At 36.4% G+C, this 18,314-nt stretch overlaps 1 protein-coding gene across 1 annotated transcript in view; it reads right to left on the reverse strand.

Moving 5' to 3' along the window:
• DPY19L4 (dpy-19-like 4 (C. elegans)) overlaps nt 1-18,314 on the reverse strand; it is a 42,281-nt gene that overhangs the window by 16,743 nt on the left and 7,224 nt on the right. The window contains exons 3-13 of the mRNA XM_004679719.2: nt 17,419-17,543; nt 14,877-14,967; nt 14,055-14,176; nt 13,816-13,961; nt 10,241-10,364; nt 7,262-7,396; nt 4,069-4,200; nt 3,863-3,961; nt 3,285-3,358; nt 2,636-2,794; nt 1,319-1,438 (exon numbers count right to left, since the gene is read on the reverse strand). Of these exons, the coding sequence (XP_004679776.1) occupies nt 1,319-1,438; nt 2,636-2,794; nt 3,285-3,358; nt 3,863-3,961; nt 4,069-4,200; nt 7,262-7,396; nt 10,241-10,364; nt 13,816-13,961; nt 14,055-14,176; nt 14,877-14,967; nt 17,419-17,543 (1,327 nt within the window). The remainder of the gene's footprint in view (nt 1-1,318; nt 1,439-2,635; nt 2,795-3,284; nt 3,359-3,862; nt 3,962-4,068; nt 4,201-7,261; nt 7,397-10,240; nt 10,365-13,815; nt 13,962-14,054; nt 14,177-14,876; nt 14,968-17,418; nt 17,544-18,314) is intronic.

Consider the following 18,314-nt stretch of genomic DNA (forward strand, 5'->3'; position numbering starts at 1 on the left):
AGTGAAGCCTCTCACCACCCTGCACTTCTGGCCTCTACTCCAGTTCTGTATGCATAAATAAATAAATCTTAAAAAAAAAAAAAAAGATTACATCTTGTATCTCTTTAATTCCATACTGCATCCCTAGTGGAGTGTCAAGTTCCTGACTAGTTGTCTAAAGCATCTTTTATTTTTTTTGCATACCTAAATGATCATGAATAAATCTTACAGGACAAGTGAGTAAATCAAAGAATTGAAGATGAATGATAGAACAATGCAGGTTAAGACATTAAATAAAAAGAATCTTGAATTTAAAATAGCAAATCAAACAATGAAGAATGATGGATAGAAAAGGTTCTTTTGCAAAGAGAAATAAAACTGAGAATAAAGAGGAAAAAAGTAAACTTTGTTGTAAAATTTTACCATTGTAATGTAACCAGATGAGAATTAAAACATGATTGCTTAAAATATACAGGGTCTAAAAACTTTTTAGACTTTTTATTCTTTCTTCATGTTCCCCTGAAGAGTTTCTCACTAGTTGTCAGTTTATTAATCTAATAAAACCTATGGACTCCTTACAAGACAACATTAATATGATCAAACAAATGAAAAGTAAAAATTCTGCCTTATGGAACATTAAATGAGGTCTCGCATGTAGTGGTTAGTAAGGGGTCATTTGTCATTTACAGCAGTAAGAGAAATGAAGGGAGGACAAGTATAAAAGAAGAAACACCCAAATTCTTTAACAAGGTCCAAGGACCCCAGCCCAGGCTAGCACCATACTAGCATCTTTTCTTTCCAGCCAATAATGCCCCACTTCCTGCTTCTGGCATGTGCACATGTATCTCCTCTCCAGGGATACTCTGCCCTCCATTCACTCATTCCTGCTACCCTTCAGGCCTTATCTACTGTACCTTTTCCTTAGATATGCTTTCTGATCTTTAAGTCAAATTCCACTTTTATATGTCTTATAGCACCATTTTCTCCTTTCTCACTTATCAAAGTTGTGATTTTATTTTTATATTTTTAACATTGTCATCTCCCTTAGGCTGTGAGTCACATAAGGATTGAGTGTCCACTTTTGTTCACCACAGACCTTCAACACCTAGAACAATGCCTGGCACTGGGAAGATACTCAATAATTTTTGAGCAAATTAATAAATAAGTAAATGCCAGTCACTGTACTACAAAAAGTTGTATAAACTCCGGTTAGATTAAGAAAAATCACATAGATTGAGTTTTCATAAAATTTTATAAATATATTCTTAAAAATATCCACTTTACCATTAGAAAGAATAATTCTTTATAAAAATAGTTAGATCAAATAAAGTACACTTACCCTTCCATAATCATTGCAAGAGAACCAAACAAAATAGTGTGAATCACATGAAAAATTATTTCTGGCCTTTCTCCGATTCGTCCATCTTCAAGAGTAACAGTTTCTTTCGGCGATTTACCACTAAAGAAAGAAAATGTACTTTTTGCTAGTATTTTAAAAACATGTATTTGAAAAAGTCAAAGATCTTAAATTTCTTTCCCCAAGAAGAACTCTAGTGGTTCTTAAAATGTGAAAGTATAGGGGCCTTACTGGTTGCACATGTGTTAAAGAGACAGAGCTGGGCCCTCCCTTGGTGGCTCAGTGGGTTAAAGCACAGCACCAAGAAGCTAAAGCCACTTCAGCATGAGTTCAATCCCTGCCCCAGAGGTGATCCACAAGGCGCGGCAGACCTCTCCTGACCCACCCGCTGCTCCCCTCAGCAGTGTACTTCATCAGTCAACCTGTTCTGCTCCCCATTGACTCTGGTGAATCCTCTCAACAGCCCCTGCAACTCTGGCTTATACCCCAGTTCTATATGCATAAATAAATAAAGCTTAAAAAAAAAAAAAAAGACACAGAGCTATCAAGCTACTGCCAGCTACTGTAACAGCAGGGAGATAACCCACATAGCACAGCAGACCTCTCCTGTCTCATCCACTGCTCCCTCAGCAGATTTCAGTAGATCTACCTTTTCTGCACTATACTCTGTCTCTGGCGAATCCTTTCACCAACCCCCACCTCTGACCTACACCCCAGTTCTTATATACATACATAAATTTTTTTTTAAACGATTCTGTAAGTCAAATACCTAACAGTCTTTGAAAATGACTTTTAGAAGCAGAAATATGACTCGGTGAAGGCTAAATAAAATCTGAAAGAATTTTAAGTTTCTGTTTAGAGATCGTTATCACTCAATCTATGATTGCTCAATCAATATAGGTAAGTCATAATCTGAGTAACTAAGTTCTCAAAATTAAGGTATTACAAGCAATCTCCTTTCAAACAAAAATATATTAAAATAGTCAAATTTTACAACTTAAAGTCACTTAGAGTACTACCCTCATTTACATTAAAGAGAAGAAATTAAGTAAAAATTTGAATATATTAGTGAGCAATAAGTAAGTTTAACTGATTAATTTCCTATGTTAAATCTAGACATTACCTAATTAGATGTATAAACTTAAAATTGAATTTTATTTAGTTAATATAATATTTTACACACTGACAAAGAATGGAATTAAAAGCTGTAAAACAAATATACAAATGTCAAAAATAATTATTTTTTATATTTCCTTAATATGTTAGTTAGCAACATAATTGATTTGCATAAGTACTTACTTAATCCTCCTAAAAACAACTTGCATCATAGAAAATAAACAAATAAATAACACTAAAATATAGAAAGGTAATAAAGAAGATTGTGTCAATCTCAAAAAAAAATCTTGAGATGGTGCCTGCAGGGATTCTTGACAAAGGAGCCAATTCATTGTAAAATTCCTGTAGAAGAAAAAAGCATGACATTAAAATCACAGGTTTTTTGGTTTTTTTTAAAGATTTATTTATTGCATAGGAGACTTAGGATGTACACCAGAGGTATGGGGAAGAGGGTATGTGCATGAGAGGGTTTACCAGAGACAGAGCAGGGAGTAGAACAGGCAGATCTACTGCAATACATTGTTGAGGGGAGCAGCGGGCAATATAAAAGAGGTCTGCTGAGCCATGTGGGTCAGCTCCCAGGCCAAGCTTCAAACTCATGCTGCAGTGGCTGTGGAGAGCCTCATAGTGCTACATTTTAAGCCCTGCACCACCAGGGAGGGACCGAGATTATTTTTAAATGATAAAAACATCGTCATATTTCTTCTAGATATCATAATATGCTTATTATTCAAAATTTGTATATAATTAGATGTATTTTCTCACCAATGATTATTTTTGCTATCTCTTTTCTAAGTGGTATAGAGTTAAACTTACATAATCTAAAACTTACTTAGTCATATTTAGTCCAAATTTTACTTCAAGGAACTTCAGCATATGCCCATTTTCTTGGTGTGGGACAAACATCTGGAGGAGAAAGATGCTAGTTACAACAAAATTATTGGCTATGCTTCACAGTAACTACTTTTGTCAAAAAAATATGATGTAAATAATACACAGTGTGACTACAAAGCAATAAGATGTATTAGCATTAGCATAAGCAAACATATCACCTGTTATTTAAGCAAAAAACAGTAATGGAGTAGTAAGATTTCAGTCTTTTCCCATCAGACTTATATGATTTATCCACTCTTAAGAACAGCTTTTACTCATCTCAATTAATTCCTGTATCATTTATTGTGGTAGTGATCACATTTTAAGTAAAATGTGAAAAAGGATGTATTTTTCCTTTTAGAATCCGAATCCTATTTTCTCACCTAATATACTAAGTAGGTATAATCACTGTTTAACTAAAATTTTTACTATACATGCTCTACTATTACCTTGTTATCTCATTTTGCTTATTTAAAATTCAGCCCTGTATATTTCCTTACTAAATTTGTTCTACATAAATCTCACAGAGTTACTTACCTTCATTATAATATTCAATGTCACTGTCAGAGTACACACCAGATAAAAATTAATCACTTCCATTATTTTAGCTACAAAAGTTCCTTTCTTCACATTCAGCTGTTGGGGGGAAGTGGGGGACATCAAATGAAGAAAGAAGTGAGTTATAAAAAAATTAAAAATGAAAAACTTCACCATAAGAATGATAAAAAGACAATTCTAATTACCTGAAGGCACTTAACAAACATTAAGGCTACTACTAAACTTAACAAAGGAGACACCAATAAAGATGAATTCTCAAACTGCAGTAAATATCCCAGAAAGATAGAAAATATATAGATTTTATAAACTTCATGAACCTGTTGGGACAAAAAGAAAATGAGTGAGAACAAAATGATTTTACTGTACATGTGTTCAATAGTTTGTTCAGAATAGATCTGACTAAAACTACAAAGTTAATTTTCTACTATAGTTTAGGACAGCATTGTGCAAATGTTCAACCTATACTTTTAATGTTATGGAATATAGGGAATTTATCATATTTTTCTTAGAAATATTTTCACAAACAAATTAAAAATCTTTTAACTTTAGTTATCTAATCAGACTGGAAGAAGCTTCTTTAGTCCTCAACTGTGAATTTCACTTAGTTTACCTTGTTATTGAAATTTAAGCAACACCAAGGGTCACATGAATCAAAAAAAATCTTTCACAGCATTTTCCAAAACTAGCTAGTAAAAATATGTTGTCCTGAAAACAGCAACCAGAAAAAAGTATAATTCTGTACTTGAGAATAAGAAAGTTAAAGTCAATGTCCTATATAAATGTTCCATTCTCTAGGGAATGTATGTCTTAATAAATTTATTTTCTGAAATTCAGTACTATAATAATTTAATTCTATCATGAATTGACTTTTAAAAAGGAAAAACTATGACCAAAATACAGGCTTGAAGGGTGGGGGGAGGGCAAAGGCAGAGTTTTTTGTTTTGTTTTGAAGATTTATTTATTTGTGCATACAGAACTGGTCAGAGGTGCAGGGACGATGAGAGGATTCACCAGAGACAGAGTGGGGAGCGGAACAGGCAGATCAACGAAGTACACTGCTGAGGGGAGCAGCGGGCGGGTCAGGAGAGGTCTGCCATACCATGTGGATTCATCTCCAGGCCAGGGCCGGGGATCAAACTTGCACTGAAAGTGGCTGCAGTTTGCTTGCAGTGCTGCACTTTAACCCGCTGTGCTACCACAGAGGGCCAAAAGGCAGAGTATTAAAATAAAAACAAACAAACAAAAAAAGGAAAACTCCTAAGAGGACAAAGGCATTTAACAAAAAGGTATATCACTGTTGAGAGGCTAGAGCAATGTCTAGAGAAGGCACAATGGGCTCTTCTGATAAAGTTCTATTTCTTGATTTTGGATGCAGGTTCTATAGCTGTGTGCCAGCTCTAGAGTAACTGTCGCTTAGCTCCACCTCTAGCACCCCCTACTCTATCCCCTGCCTCAGAATGCTGAGGTTGAGTCTTTTATAACCTACCTTTTTTGGCTTTTCCACTTGGCTTGCTATCAACCTCAACTAAAACAACATGCTACCCATTACAAAATTGGAGGGGAAGGAAAGAGCTTATTCCTTTCGTTACATCCTGTCTATTTGCAGTTCCTATGAACACACCTCAGCAATGCTTCTTCACTCTAACACAGCAAGTTCTTTCTGTGAAGCAGCTGAACATAACTGGTTTTCCCAACACTAGAGGAACTAGCTTTACTGCATGCTCTCGCCTCAAGACCAGCTGGTGAGAGCCCCATTCCCACAGGACCCTACATTCCAGCTTGAAGACTTTAGCAAAGTGCCTCAGAAAACTGAGTTTCAGCTCCATGGGATTTGTCTTCTAAGTTTCAAAGTTGTAATCATTTCAAATGCTACCCTTCTTCTCTTGACTCTGGGGTAGTAGTCTTTTCGTATAGTTGCTACCTGTATGAAACTTTCAGGTTCTCATTAACTTTTCAATCAAGTTAATAACTTTATACTTGACTAACAATTCCTTATGTTAAAATCTCTATTCAGATAACATAATTGATGTTACTCACCAGGATTGGCCATCTGAGTATATGAGATGAAGGTAAGAAAGAAAAGAGGAACATACCAACATTTCTAGTTGGACAACATTGAATACTTAATAAATGTTTATAAATTAAAAAGATAATAAAGAATTAAAAAAGAAAAGACAAAGAAACAGCAAGGAATCAAATGCTGATAGGAACCTTTAACCACTACTGGTGGGTTATAAACTAACATAACCATTCTGTAGAGATATGCACACATCTTTTGACTTGTAATTTCACTATGAAGTATTTGCACTAGAGAAATCAGTGCATTTATGTACCAGGTGACGTGTAGGAATGCTTAGAGCAGCACTGGTCATATGAACCAATGTACTGAAAGAAAAAAACAACAAAATGTACCTCAACAGAATGTATAAATAAATATAAATAAAATAAACACAGCTTAGTCTTTTACCATGAATGACTCTCAAAAGCCAAACAGGCCAAAATAAATAATACATTATTTACGACATATTTTTTAGGAATACATAGATAAGTGGCAAAAACCATAAAGAGAAAAAAAAGAGAAATTAAAAAAATTCAGGACAGTTAACTTCTGTCTGGGAGGAAGCAGGATAAGTCTAGGGAGGTATCATGAAGGGGCTTCTAGGGTTATAGAAATGCTCCATTCCTGGACCTGTGTGTTCAAATAATTACACTGTTAACACTGTACACACAGCATAAATATACCCTTTTGTATAGGTTCTATAGCTCACTTTTGTTTGTTTGTTTTAAGGAAAGGAGGAGACAGCTAGGAAAGGAAAGGCAGCACAGGCAGCTTTGGTTAAGCAGACTGTATTTAAAGGAATTTTAAGTGCTTTTAAAAGGGTAAGGGGAGGCCCTCCCTGGGGGGGCAACAGGTTAGGACGCATCACATCACTGCAAGCTAGACGCAGCCACTTCAGCATGAGTTCGATCCCCGACCCCTGGAGATGAACCCATGTCTCTCAGCAGACCTCTCCTGACCCGCCTACTGTTCCCCTCAGCAGTGTACTTTGTTGATCTGCCTGTTCTGCTCCCCACTCTGTCTCTGCTGAAGCCTCTTGCCACCCCTGCACTGCTGGCCTATACCCCAGTTCTGTATGCAAAAATAAATAAATCTTAAAAAATAAAAATAGAAATACTTACAGGAAAAAAAATTTTTTTAATAAATAAAAGGGTTAGGGAAAAACATGTTTAGCAAGCTTTTTTGAGTAGAAAAATAAATCAGAGGCTATTAAAACACTTCAAAATAAAGCTGAAAACTCAAGTCATTTTAAGATATAACAATATAAAAACATTTATTCTCTACATTTAAAAACTCACAATTTTTAAATGCCATAATACCTTGTCACTTTGTTCCAGTAAAAAACTATCCAGTAAGAACAGAGATATTGCTTGGAGAAACAAGAGATAGTGGCTGTACTCCCATATCATCATAAATGTGTAAGTTGAAGCACTCATCAATAAGTAGCAAAACCTCTAGGGAAAACAAAAGCAAGACACTAAATATCAATAGCTTTGTTACTATAAAAACTATGAAGCTATTATTTCAAAGTAACAGCTCTGTTATTGCTTCACCTTTATACAATTCTTTAAACTATTTTCAAATCACATAATTATTAATTATATAAAAGTTTAAATAATACATCTTAAAAAGAAATCAACCAGCTGTCCTTCAGTAATCAATATCATATTAACAATTTCAGAAAGAGAAAAAACATTTAGTAAATTTTCTTTCATCCCAAAAGTAAAGCAATAATGATAAGAAAATGGTGGCTTTTGTTAGACTTGGCTGGTGGACTTTCATTATTGTGAAAGTGACCCCTTTCACGATAGAAGTATTTTCACTTCCATGGCACTTCATATTCAGAAAATCCTCATCAGAATATGTTGCAATCTATTCTACAGTCCAAGGGAAAACACTTGGCACTTCTTTCATTTCCTTAGCATAAGTGTGGCTTTATCTTTCTCCAATGCTAGTTCTGTCAACCATATAAAATGCTCAGCTGTTTTCCTTTTGTAAGTAATAGTGATTTCACGTCCCTTATCTGAAAAACACCTGTCTAAAATGAATTCTATCCTTTTAAATGCCATCTCCTAAGGATCCCTTGGTAAGAAATCAAATCTCTTAACAACATCCCTTAGCGTGTTTCTGGGTTAAAGTGCAGCACTCTGAAGCTAGCCAAGCTGCAGTTCCCCCCTCCATCCCTCCACCCCTGCCTGTGTCCTTGTGTTATTTCACATAAAAGGAACTACTAGAGTTCTAAAAAATATAACAATAGACTTGCTATGCTCAGAACATTTGACACCACTAAAAGGAGGAGAAACAGCACATTTTTTAGAGATTTCAAAAAAGAACCATGAGGGCACCATGTTTTCCAGTAACTAGATTTAACAAAATCCTTTCCTTGGTCTCCTCTATGATCTCTTTCTCTAGCCAGGAATTTTTTTTTTTTAAAGAAAATCACTTCAGGGCCTCCCTAGTGGCACAAGGAGTTAAGTCTCAGCACGAAGAACTATTAGCAGCCACTAAAGCACAAGTTTGATCCCCAATCAGAGAGCTAACCTACAGGGCACAGCAGACCCCTACTATCTCCAGCCCACTGTTCCCCTCAGCATTGTATTTCAGTAGATCCACCTGTTCTGGGGCCCAATCTGTCTCTGGTGAATCCTCTAACTACGCTGCACTCTGGCCTATATCCCAGCTCTATTTTGCATACATAAATAAAACAAATCTTAAAAAAAAATCACTTTAGTTAATTCATAAACAGCAACAGCAACATCACAAAAGCTGGCTTAAGCAAGCCATGCAAACATCTGGCAGTCTCAAACTCAATACTTCAGTGAACTTTTCTATACAATAACAACACCCTCTTCCATTGCAAATCTGAAGAGGAATCTAGTAAAGATAGAAGAGAGAAATAGTGATGGCTTTACACTTTGTATTTCACTAACACATTTTTATGTTAAATTACCTTGATCATGAGGGGTGATTTTCCATGTCTTCAATTTGAACTTCTTGATTAGTCTAAAGCATTGGCACATGTACACTGTTCAGCCCCTCGTTGAAACCTTCACAAAATTTCAGGTCACCCTTGTTTTGGACACATTTCAAAAAACGGTTCATGTCACAGCAACTGCTGCTGCTGGTGTTATGTTGGCTGGCTTTCCTGAGGTTCCTGGTAAGTGGTGCCAGGCTGAATGAGGGCCTACCACAACTTTCTCCACTGAAGCCCCAAGTGTTGGCATGACCTATTCATGTGCCAATAGCAGAGCCACAGATAGTCCAGTTGTAGCAGCTGTCATCTGGGCCATCAGCTGCTTCGGTGCAGCTCTCACCCAAGGTGCTCTTCTGGCCTAAGGGGCCATGGGAAAGTGCAGCTTTTGCTTCCATGAGGCACCACAACAATGGGTGGTATAGGATACCTAAGCAGCTTCTGATGAAATAGGAATTCTTAACCCATGACAGGCAGACTGTCAAAGATTTCTACATTTCTCTCTATTTCCTTTATAACCATATTTGTTTTATGCATTTTTTAAAAGATCTATTTATTTAGGCATATAAGAACTGGGGTAAGGCCAGAGATGCTGGGGGAAAGGACTCATCATAAACAAAATGGGCCCCAGAACAGGCAGCTCTCCTGAAATACACTGCTGAAGGGAGCAGCAGGCGGGTCAGGAGAGGTCTGCTGAGCCATGTGGGTCACCTCCCTGGCCAGGGATTGAACTTATGCTGCAGTGGATGTGGGTAGTTTTTTAACCCCTTGTGCCACCAGGGAGGGCCTTATTTTATGCATTTTGAACCATTTTAAGACAAAGTCCAAAGGCTTCATCTAACTGACAAAAGAATATATGGCAAAGTAACATCAAAAAGACAATCTAAAGTATCTGTAACAATTTCCTGACATTCATTATCATATCTACATTGCACTCCCAGAAATCTTAAGAGTAAATAGAAATACAGTGCTACCATTCATAGTCACGTCATTAATATGACTTTAACGTATGATAACTAGTAGTCATCAATGCTCCAGATATGAAAAAACGATCACAACTGACAGATTAATTTTCAAATTAAGATATTCTTTATTTTTTGAATAGCTAGATTAAAACAGTGTAACACCTCCTTTAACCTAGTAATAATTTACTATTGATCAGATTATAGAATAATAGTGTATAATATGACTTCATAACAGTATCTATTATCAAGTAATAACTAAGCCTTCACAGGCTATACTGCTTAATACGATTACTTTTAAAATTATGTACCACATATGAAATACATCAGTTTATTATGATGACTAAAACAGACTTGGATCTTACCTCTCCATAAGTATTCAAGTTGCTTTTTAAATATCCTGTAAGTGCAGCAACTTGGCATGCAAAATATGGCAGTGCCCAGTTTTCTCTTAAAGGAATGGAGTATTCAATTCTTGTTGTATCTACCCTAAAATAAACCACAAATGAACAGCAAAATAGCAACACACTGTACTTTTGTAACACCATAGTCTTGAAAGCAGTTTCACACATATCTCATTGTTCTCCATACAATCCTGTGAGGTGGGTACAGATAATCACATTGCTTATACAGGATCTTTAAGCAAATTAATTACACCTAATACACCCTTATCTTCCACCCAGGAAGGCCATGCATGCTGCTTAGCCAACAGATGGGCATCTGTGAGAATCTGAAAAAGACATCCCTGCGCTGGGCAGATTCCGTAGACACACAGCTTATTGCAAATTACACTGGATTTCAGCTGCCACCCTCCTTTCCCTAAAGGAGACAGCAACCTCTCTAGAGCAGTCTTTACTATAAAATAGCAGGTAGCCAGGCTTAATCAAGGTCACATAGTTAGGAGGTGGGACAATTAAGATTATAATGCATATCTTTTGATATCTAGTGGAGTAATCTTATCAGTCAGCAAGTTGCCCAGAATTAACATTATAGTAGCCATTTATGTGATATATTTAGACACTCGTGAAAATTCAGAGAATCACAACTTTGCAGGTCTTTGTAGGTTCCTCCTAAGTTTTATCCCCAATCAATTTCATTGAGAGACTGTTGGCTCCTGAATATATCTTTCGACTATCTGTCCAACAATCATGAAACATGGATTTCAGACACTCACCAGCTATATTCCATACAAAAGCAAAAGTGCTATTGCTTTAAAATACTTATGAATATTGCCGTATAATTTTTTTTAAGATTTACTTATTTATCCATACAGAACTTGGGATACAGGCGAGAGGCACAGGAGTGGTGAGAGGATTCACCAGAGACAGAGTGGGGAGCAGAACAGACCGAATGACGAAGTACACAGCTGAGGGGAGCAGCAGGCGGGTAAGGAGAGGTCTGCTGCGCCATGTGAGTCACCTCTGGGGGGGGTTGGGACTCACGCTGAAGTGGCTTTAGCTTCTTAGTGCCGTGCTTTAACATGCTGCGCCACCAGGAAGGGCCCTGTATAACTTTCCTAGTAGAGATGAACACGTTTGTACATAATTTCATTCTCTCACTAAATGACCCACTCTAGCATACTACTTTCCAAGTTAGTAAGTTACAATTCCAATTACAGGTAAAGCACTAAGTTATCTGCAAAAAATCAAAATTACAAATAGTAAATCCACACAAGCCAAGAAGGTAAAGGTGCAAAATCAATAAATCCAGTCTATCTCAGCATATCACACACAAAAAAAACAGTCTAACATCATAAAATAATGAAAGTCAATAATGAGACATTTTTTAAGAAAGAAATTGAGAACTTACAAGATACCACACACATAATAAATCCAAAAATTCTCTTTACTCAACTTTTCCCTAATCTCATATTTCTAAGTAATAACTTTCTCTTTCTATTTCTACCCCAATTACTGTCTCATTCATACCTTCTATCCTCCCAAACTGACCTTGTCCTTTTCCTCATAGTACAATGCCCTTCATTATGTTAAGTCATTTACAGCTTTCCCTGGATTTCTTAAAATTATATTTGTTGCCAACATAGGACTCTAAATATAAACAAAGTCCAGTGAGAGATATAGTCCTTAATACTAAGTCTCAAAAACTTGACAGTATATTTTTTTTTTACATTTGGCAACTGCCAAAAGAAAATGTGTAAAACTGGGGACTCCCTGTTGGATAAGAGGTCAAGACTCAGCACTATGAAGCAATCCACAGCCACTGCAGCACGAGTTCAATGGCCAGGGAAGGGACCCACATGGCGCAGCAGAACTCTCCCATCTTGCCCATTTCTCCCCTCAGCTGTGTACTTTGTCAATCTTCCTGTTCTGCTCCCCAGTCTGTCTCTGGTGAATCCTCTCACCTCCTCCAACCTCCGTATTTTCGGCCTATCCCCCAGCTCTTGTATGCATAAAAAAATAAATCTTTTTTTAAAAGGTGACACTGAGTAACTGTCATAAAAAAAAAATCACCTCAAGGGTCACGAAGAATAAAAATGCTAGGGAAGAGAATGTCCATCATTCCACAAATAAATTTTTGACTTAACCAATGCCAAGAAAATTACTATCACATGTTAACCTTCCATTTCAAAGAAGACTAATATCTTATTCTGTTATTACACACTATTAAAGAAATTAAATTACTTGATCACCAAAAGCAACAGGTTTATTATTTTAAAGCACATGGTCATAAGTTAATGTAGAATTCTTATTTGTGATTGTTAACTTAATAGTGATGTATCTATCTGTTGCCTCTTCCTTCTTTACATGAAACTATGTCTTCCATCAATATAAAAAAAAAACAGAGGAAAGAGGTATATCCATAGATGCCAATGTCACTATGTTTAAAAAAAAAGACAATTGTTGCAAGTAATAATCTTTAAAAAATGGTAAAGGGTCTCCATGGTGACACAGGGATTAAAGTCTGAGCACTATCAAGCTATCACAAGTCAATGTGGCACAAGTTTCATCCCTGGCCAGGAGAACACATGGCACAGGAGAACTCTTCTGTCTCACCCACTGCTCCCCTCAGCAGTGTATTTTAGTAGATACGCTTATTCTGCTCTCCACTCTGTCTCTGGTAAATCCTTCCACCCCTGCATCTCTGGCCTAAACGTCGGTTCTTATATGCATAAATAAATAAAAATAAATCTTAAAAATAATAAATAAATATAAGAAGGAGCTAAAAACAACACAAATGTATTAGTTCATAAGCCTACTACAGTATGGCTAGATTATCTGCTCAGGTTCTCCCTAAGCTAAAATAAAAAATATTAGTCAAGGCTATGGTCCCCACCCAAGGCTTGTAGTTAGTTCTTTTATAAACTCACTAGTTGTTCACAGAATTATTTTCCTTCTCAGGCCCTTCCTGGTGATGCAACGGGTTAAAACACAGCACTGAAAACTGGCCACAACCGCTTCAGTACAAGTTGGATCCCCAGCCCCTTTGGTGACCCATAGGCACAGCAGACATTTTCTGTCCCACCCACTGCTTGGCTCAGTATACTTTGTACATCTGCCTGTTCTGCTCCCCACTCTGTCTCTGGTGAAGCCTCTCACTGCCCTGGCACCTCTGGCCTGTAACCCAGTTCTGTATGCATAAATAAATAAATCTTTAAAAAAATTTTTTTCCTTCTCACATCAATCCAGTCATAGCTTCAGCATATCCTTCTCATGCTTTGACTAACTTCCCCTTCTGTACCCGTTGGAGAAAGCGCTCTCTACACTTTTAAAGAATCATAAACTAGATCCCACCCACCAGTAATCATCCTACCTGAAGGTTAACTATGCCATATAATATATTCACAGGAATGATATATCATATTGACAGGGTCTAGAGTTTACAGCAGGAAACAGGGGTGTGGGGAGTAGGGTGGTCATTTTTATAACTGACTACCATAGCCATAAGAAACTGTAAAACCTAATTTAAAATGCCATCTTACCTGTTTATAATGAACCATGCAACAGTAAGCATTCCTGCTAGCCAGGTTCCACTCATAAGCCAACTTGTAACAAATAAAGCAGTAACATATATTCCTTGCAATCCAAAAACAATGCCAATATAGAAATATACTGGCTCAATAACCTCCTAATTGGGGAAAAAAAGAGGAGATAATAGGATAATTTTGAGGATTCACAAATACATGAGAAAATAAGTATTAAAATTAAAGAAAATACATACATTGCTACCAGTTGCTTGATATAAGATGCTTGCAATAAGTTCTGGATACAGAGACATTTGCTGCACTGCATTGATAGTTTTCAGAGATATGGTTTTATTATTGTGTGTCAAATCATAAACACCTAAAAACAAAAATTTTCACCAGATTATTTATTCTGTCTTTACAATAATTAAACATGCCATTCAGAAGTCACTAAATATTTAAATTAAGATATGGTATATACACACAATGGACTACAGCTCAGCTACTAAAAAAAGATTAACTCTTACCATCTGTGACAACATGGGTGGAAATATTACACTAAGCAAAATAAGTCAGAAGAAAGATAAATACCTGATAATGTCACTTACATGTGGATTATGAAGAAACCAAAAGAGTCATAGAAAGCCAAACCAGTAACAAATCTAGAAATCTGACTGTAGAGGGTTACCAGAGGGAGAGAACAGTACGAGTATAAATTGCTGAGGGAGCACAATGGACTATGTGGAGTCTATGGGTGTTTTGATGTTGTGTGTAGTGTGGTAACACCCAAAGGGGGAGATACTATACCTCCAGATCAAAACAACATTGTAAACCAATGTTACCTCAATAAAAAATTTAAAAATAAAACATTTTCATTCCTTCAAATAATATAAATATTTTAATTATCAAGAAAGATTCCAAAATATATTATTCTGTGCCTCATTTTTCCAATTCTTAAGTTAAATACAAGAAAACTACACCTCTAATTCTGAGACAAATCTCCACATTTAAGAATGCCACATAGAAGAACAATATTTATTTAGAAAAAGTAATTAAAAATACAAATATGGTTATCATACCTCTTTCAAATGAAGGTGCCTTTAACATATCTTTATAATAAGAGTAATAAATGGCACTGTCACCCTGAAATGTGATTTCCCGTTCAAGTTCCTAAAGAAAATGAAATTATTTGACATTAAATGTACTAAATTTCAATGCAATCTTCTTTCTCTTCATCTTTTTTAAATTAATACTATTTATCCTCTTATTCAAAGACATATTTGAATTTTGCTTTAATCACTACTCCCATATTAGTGATGTCAGATAATCATTTTCTAACATTTTCATTTAATCATTTTCAAATCATGGTAATCATTTTCATGAAATATGTAAGGTTTAAAATGGAATGAAACCCATAAGTGATTAACATGTCATATATAAAGAAAACCAAAATAAATGCCCTAAGTACAACAAGAATAATAAGTCAGGTGATAAAAGATGATAGTAAGTTAGAAATCCACAATAAAAAGATAACATTAAGAAGAAAGTATTATATTGTATTGCTATTCTACTTCCCTATGTATTCAGAACAGTAAGGCCTTAAATTAGTACTTTTCAAGATTAGCAGATACCTAATAGTGCCTTTCAAATAATCTTCCAGAAATACAAGCTAGTCTTAAAATTCCTAAAATTAAACTATGCAGAAGTTAAGAATATAAGTTGTCACCTTAGAAAAGCTACAACTTCTCATGATGAATCAAGCTTTCATAAATCTATGTAGATTTCATAAATCTAATGGAACTTATTTTCAAATATATTTATCTATGAACACAAAGTTTTCTAAAGTTCGCAAGCTCCTTATCAGTGCTTTTCAAATTTAATGTGCATATCAAACTCCTAGAGATCTGAATAAGTTCCCAGGTGACAACAATGATTCTGGATTATACACAGCACTTCAAAAAACAAGATTCTTAGCAAATAACTTGTATATTTTTAGACCTCTAGTTATTCTCACTTCTGCCAACTGAACAGGATTGTATGGAAATACTTTGTGAATACTGTTCCCCAAGAATCCATGAGGGAAGTTATTTTTTGAATGCTTCCAAGATTATTCCAGTGTATAGTCACCATTGGGAAATAGCATATGCTATAGTAATAGCTTTTGTCAAATCCATACAAGTGTAGTAATTATTCTGCTTAATGTTTTGGTGCTTTTAGGTAAATAAATAGCTTTAAAACATTTAGTCACCTTGACTGCTTACTGCTCAAACATAAGTTCAACAAAATAGTTTAGCTAAAGAAAAAATACCACTCTAATTCACATGGCATAGCAGACCTCTCCTGTCTCGCCCACTGCTCCCCTCAGCAGTGCATTTCAGTACATCCGCCTATTCTGCTCCCTATTCTGTCTCTGATGAATCCCCTCACTATAAAGTCAAGTGGTAACACTGTGAACTGTGCCACTGAATATTACTGATATATCTGACTGTGAAGTTAAGTTTGAAAAAAAATTTATTCAAAGGTCATGTTATCAATTATGAATGTAACTATGGAGACCTGTGGGATAAATGATTTAAAACAAAGCATTAAGTATGCAGTAAGTAGATATGAGGTAACACCTTAGCAAATAGTTCTATATTATGCCTGTGAATCATTTCTCAAAGCAGTCCAATTATATAATGGATAATTGAAAATTTAATTTTTTAAATATTTATTTATGCATACAGAACTGGGGTATAGGCCAGAGGTGCAGGGGGTGAGAGGATTCACCAGAGAAAGAGTGAGGAATAGAACAGGCAGCTAGACTGAAATACACTGCTGAGGGGAGCGGGGGGGGTTAGGAGAGGTCTGCCACGCTATGTGGTCACCTCCATGGCCGGGCAGACTGGGCGTCGAACTGGTGCTGCAGTGGCTGCTATTCCTTCATAGTGCTGTGCTTTAACCTATTGCACCACCAGGGAAAACCCTAATTAAAATATTTTAATGTTGAAACTTTTAAGTTTTCTCTGAAATGTAAAGTATCAAAACTACTAAAGAGCTGACTAAACTCTACAACATTTCACTGATAAAATATAATAAAGTTTGAAGGGGGCCTCCCTGGTGGCACAGGGGTTAAAGTCTCAGCACTACCAAGGTATCACCAGCCACTTCAGCGTGAATTCAATCCCCAGCTATGGAAGTGACCCACATGGTGCAGCAGACCTCTCCTATTTCACCGGTTGCTCCGTTCAACAGTGTATTTCAGTAGATCCACTTGTTTTGCTGCTCACTCTGTCTCTGGTGAATCCAGTAACCACCCCACCCCACTCCACCCCCACACATTTGGTCTACACCCCAGTTCTTGTATGCATAAATAAGTAAAAATAAATCTTATTAAAAATAAGATTAACTGCATGAAGGAAGGCACCCTCAGTTTCTATTCTATAGCCTGAAATACATTCTATTAAACTTCTCAAGGTTAATATTATATCTGTATTCTCAAAGTAACTTTCATACTATTTTCCTTATATGAGTATAAATAAGAAAGCAATCACCATGTTTATCACATATTCTGTTTCTGTGAAAAACACAATATTTAATATTAAATACAACTTCGATATACTCAAAATTCTTTCTTCTTACCTGCCTGTTGGAAAACCAGAATTTCCGTTCATGATATGCTGATAAGTAGAGAGCATACATCATTCCACTAGTAACTGCTGCAAGACAGCCAATGAAAATCTTTGCAAAACGCTGAAATAACACATCTGAAAAAGTATATTAAAAAAAAAAAAAGTATATTAAAAGTAATCAAAAGGGGGGCCTCCCTAATGACCTACGGGTTAAGTCTCAGCAGTATCACAACCAAGGCCTGGGCTTGATCTCCTGCCAGAGCTGACACACATATGGAGCAGCAGACCTTTCCTGTCTTGCCAACTGCTTTTCTCAGCAGTGTATTTCAGTAGATCTCCAGTCTGTCTCTGGTGATTTCCCTCACCCCCACCCCCATACCTCTGACCTGTACCCCAGTTCTTCTATGCATAAATAATAAATCTTTTTTAAAAAAAAGTAATCACAGGCCCTCCCTGGTGGCGCAGCAGGTTAAAACACAGCACCAAGAAGCTAAAGCCACTTGAGCATGAGTTTGATCCCTGCTCTGTAGGTGATCGACATGGCGCAGCAGACCTCTCCTGACCGACCCGTTGCTCCCCTCAGGAGTGTACTTCATCAGTCGGCCTGTTCTCTTCCCCACTCTGCCTCTGGTGAGTCCTCTCAACACCCCTGTACCTCTGGCCTGTACCCCAGTTTTGTTTGCATAAATAAACCTTTTTTTAAAAAAAGTAATCATGAAGAAGTATGTGCCCTTAATATGATGTGATGAAAATGGCATTCTAACACTATTCTTCCTCCCCAAAACTCTAAATTCCAGTCTACTTATAAGAAAAAAAGCTAATTCTATGGTGTCTCTCTGGTGGCACAAGCGGTTAAGCACAGCACTATGAAGCTATCCATAGCCACTGCAGCACAACTTTGATCCC

The sequence above is a fragment of the Condylura cristata genome, unplaced genomic scaffold (genome assembly GCF_000260355.1).
Source record: "Condylura cristata isolate star-nosed mole 26May11 unplaced genomic scaffold, ConCri1.0 scaffold00009, whole genome shotgun sequence".
Taxonomy (NCBI): Eukaryota; Metazoa; Chordata; class Mammalia; order Eulipotyphla; family Talpidae; genus Condylura; species Condylura cristata.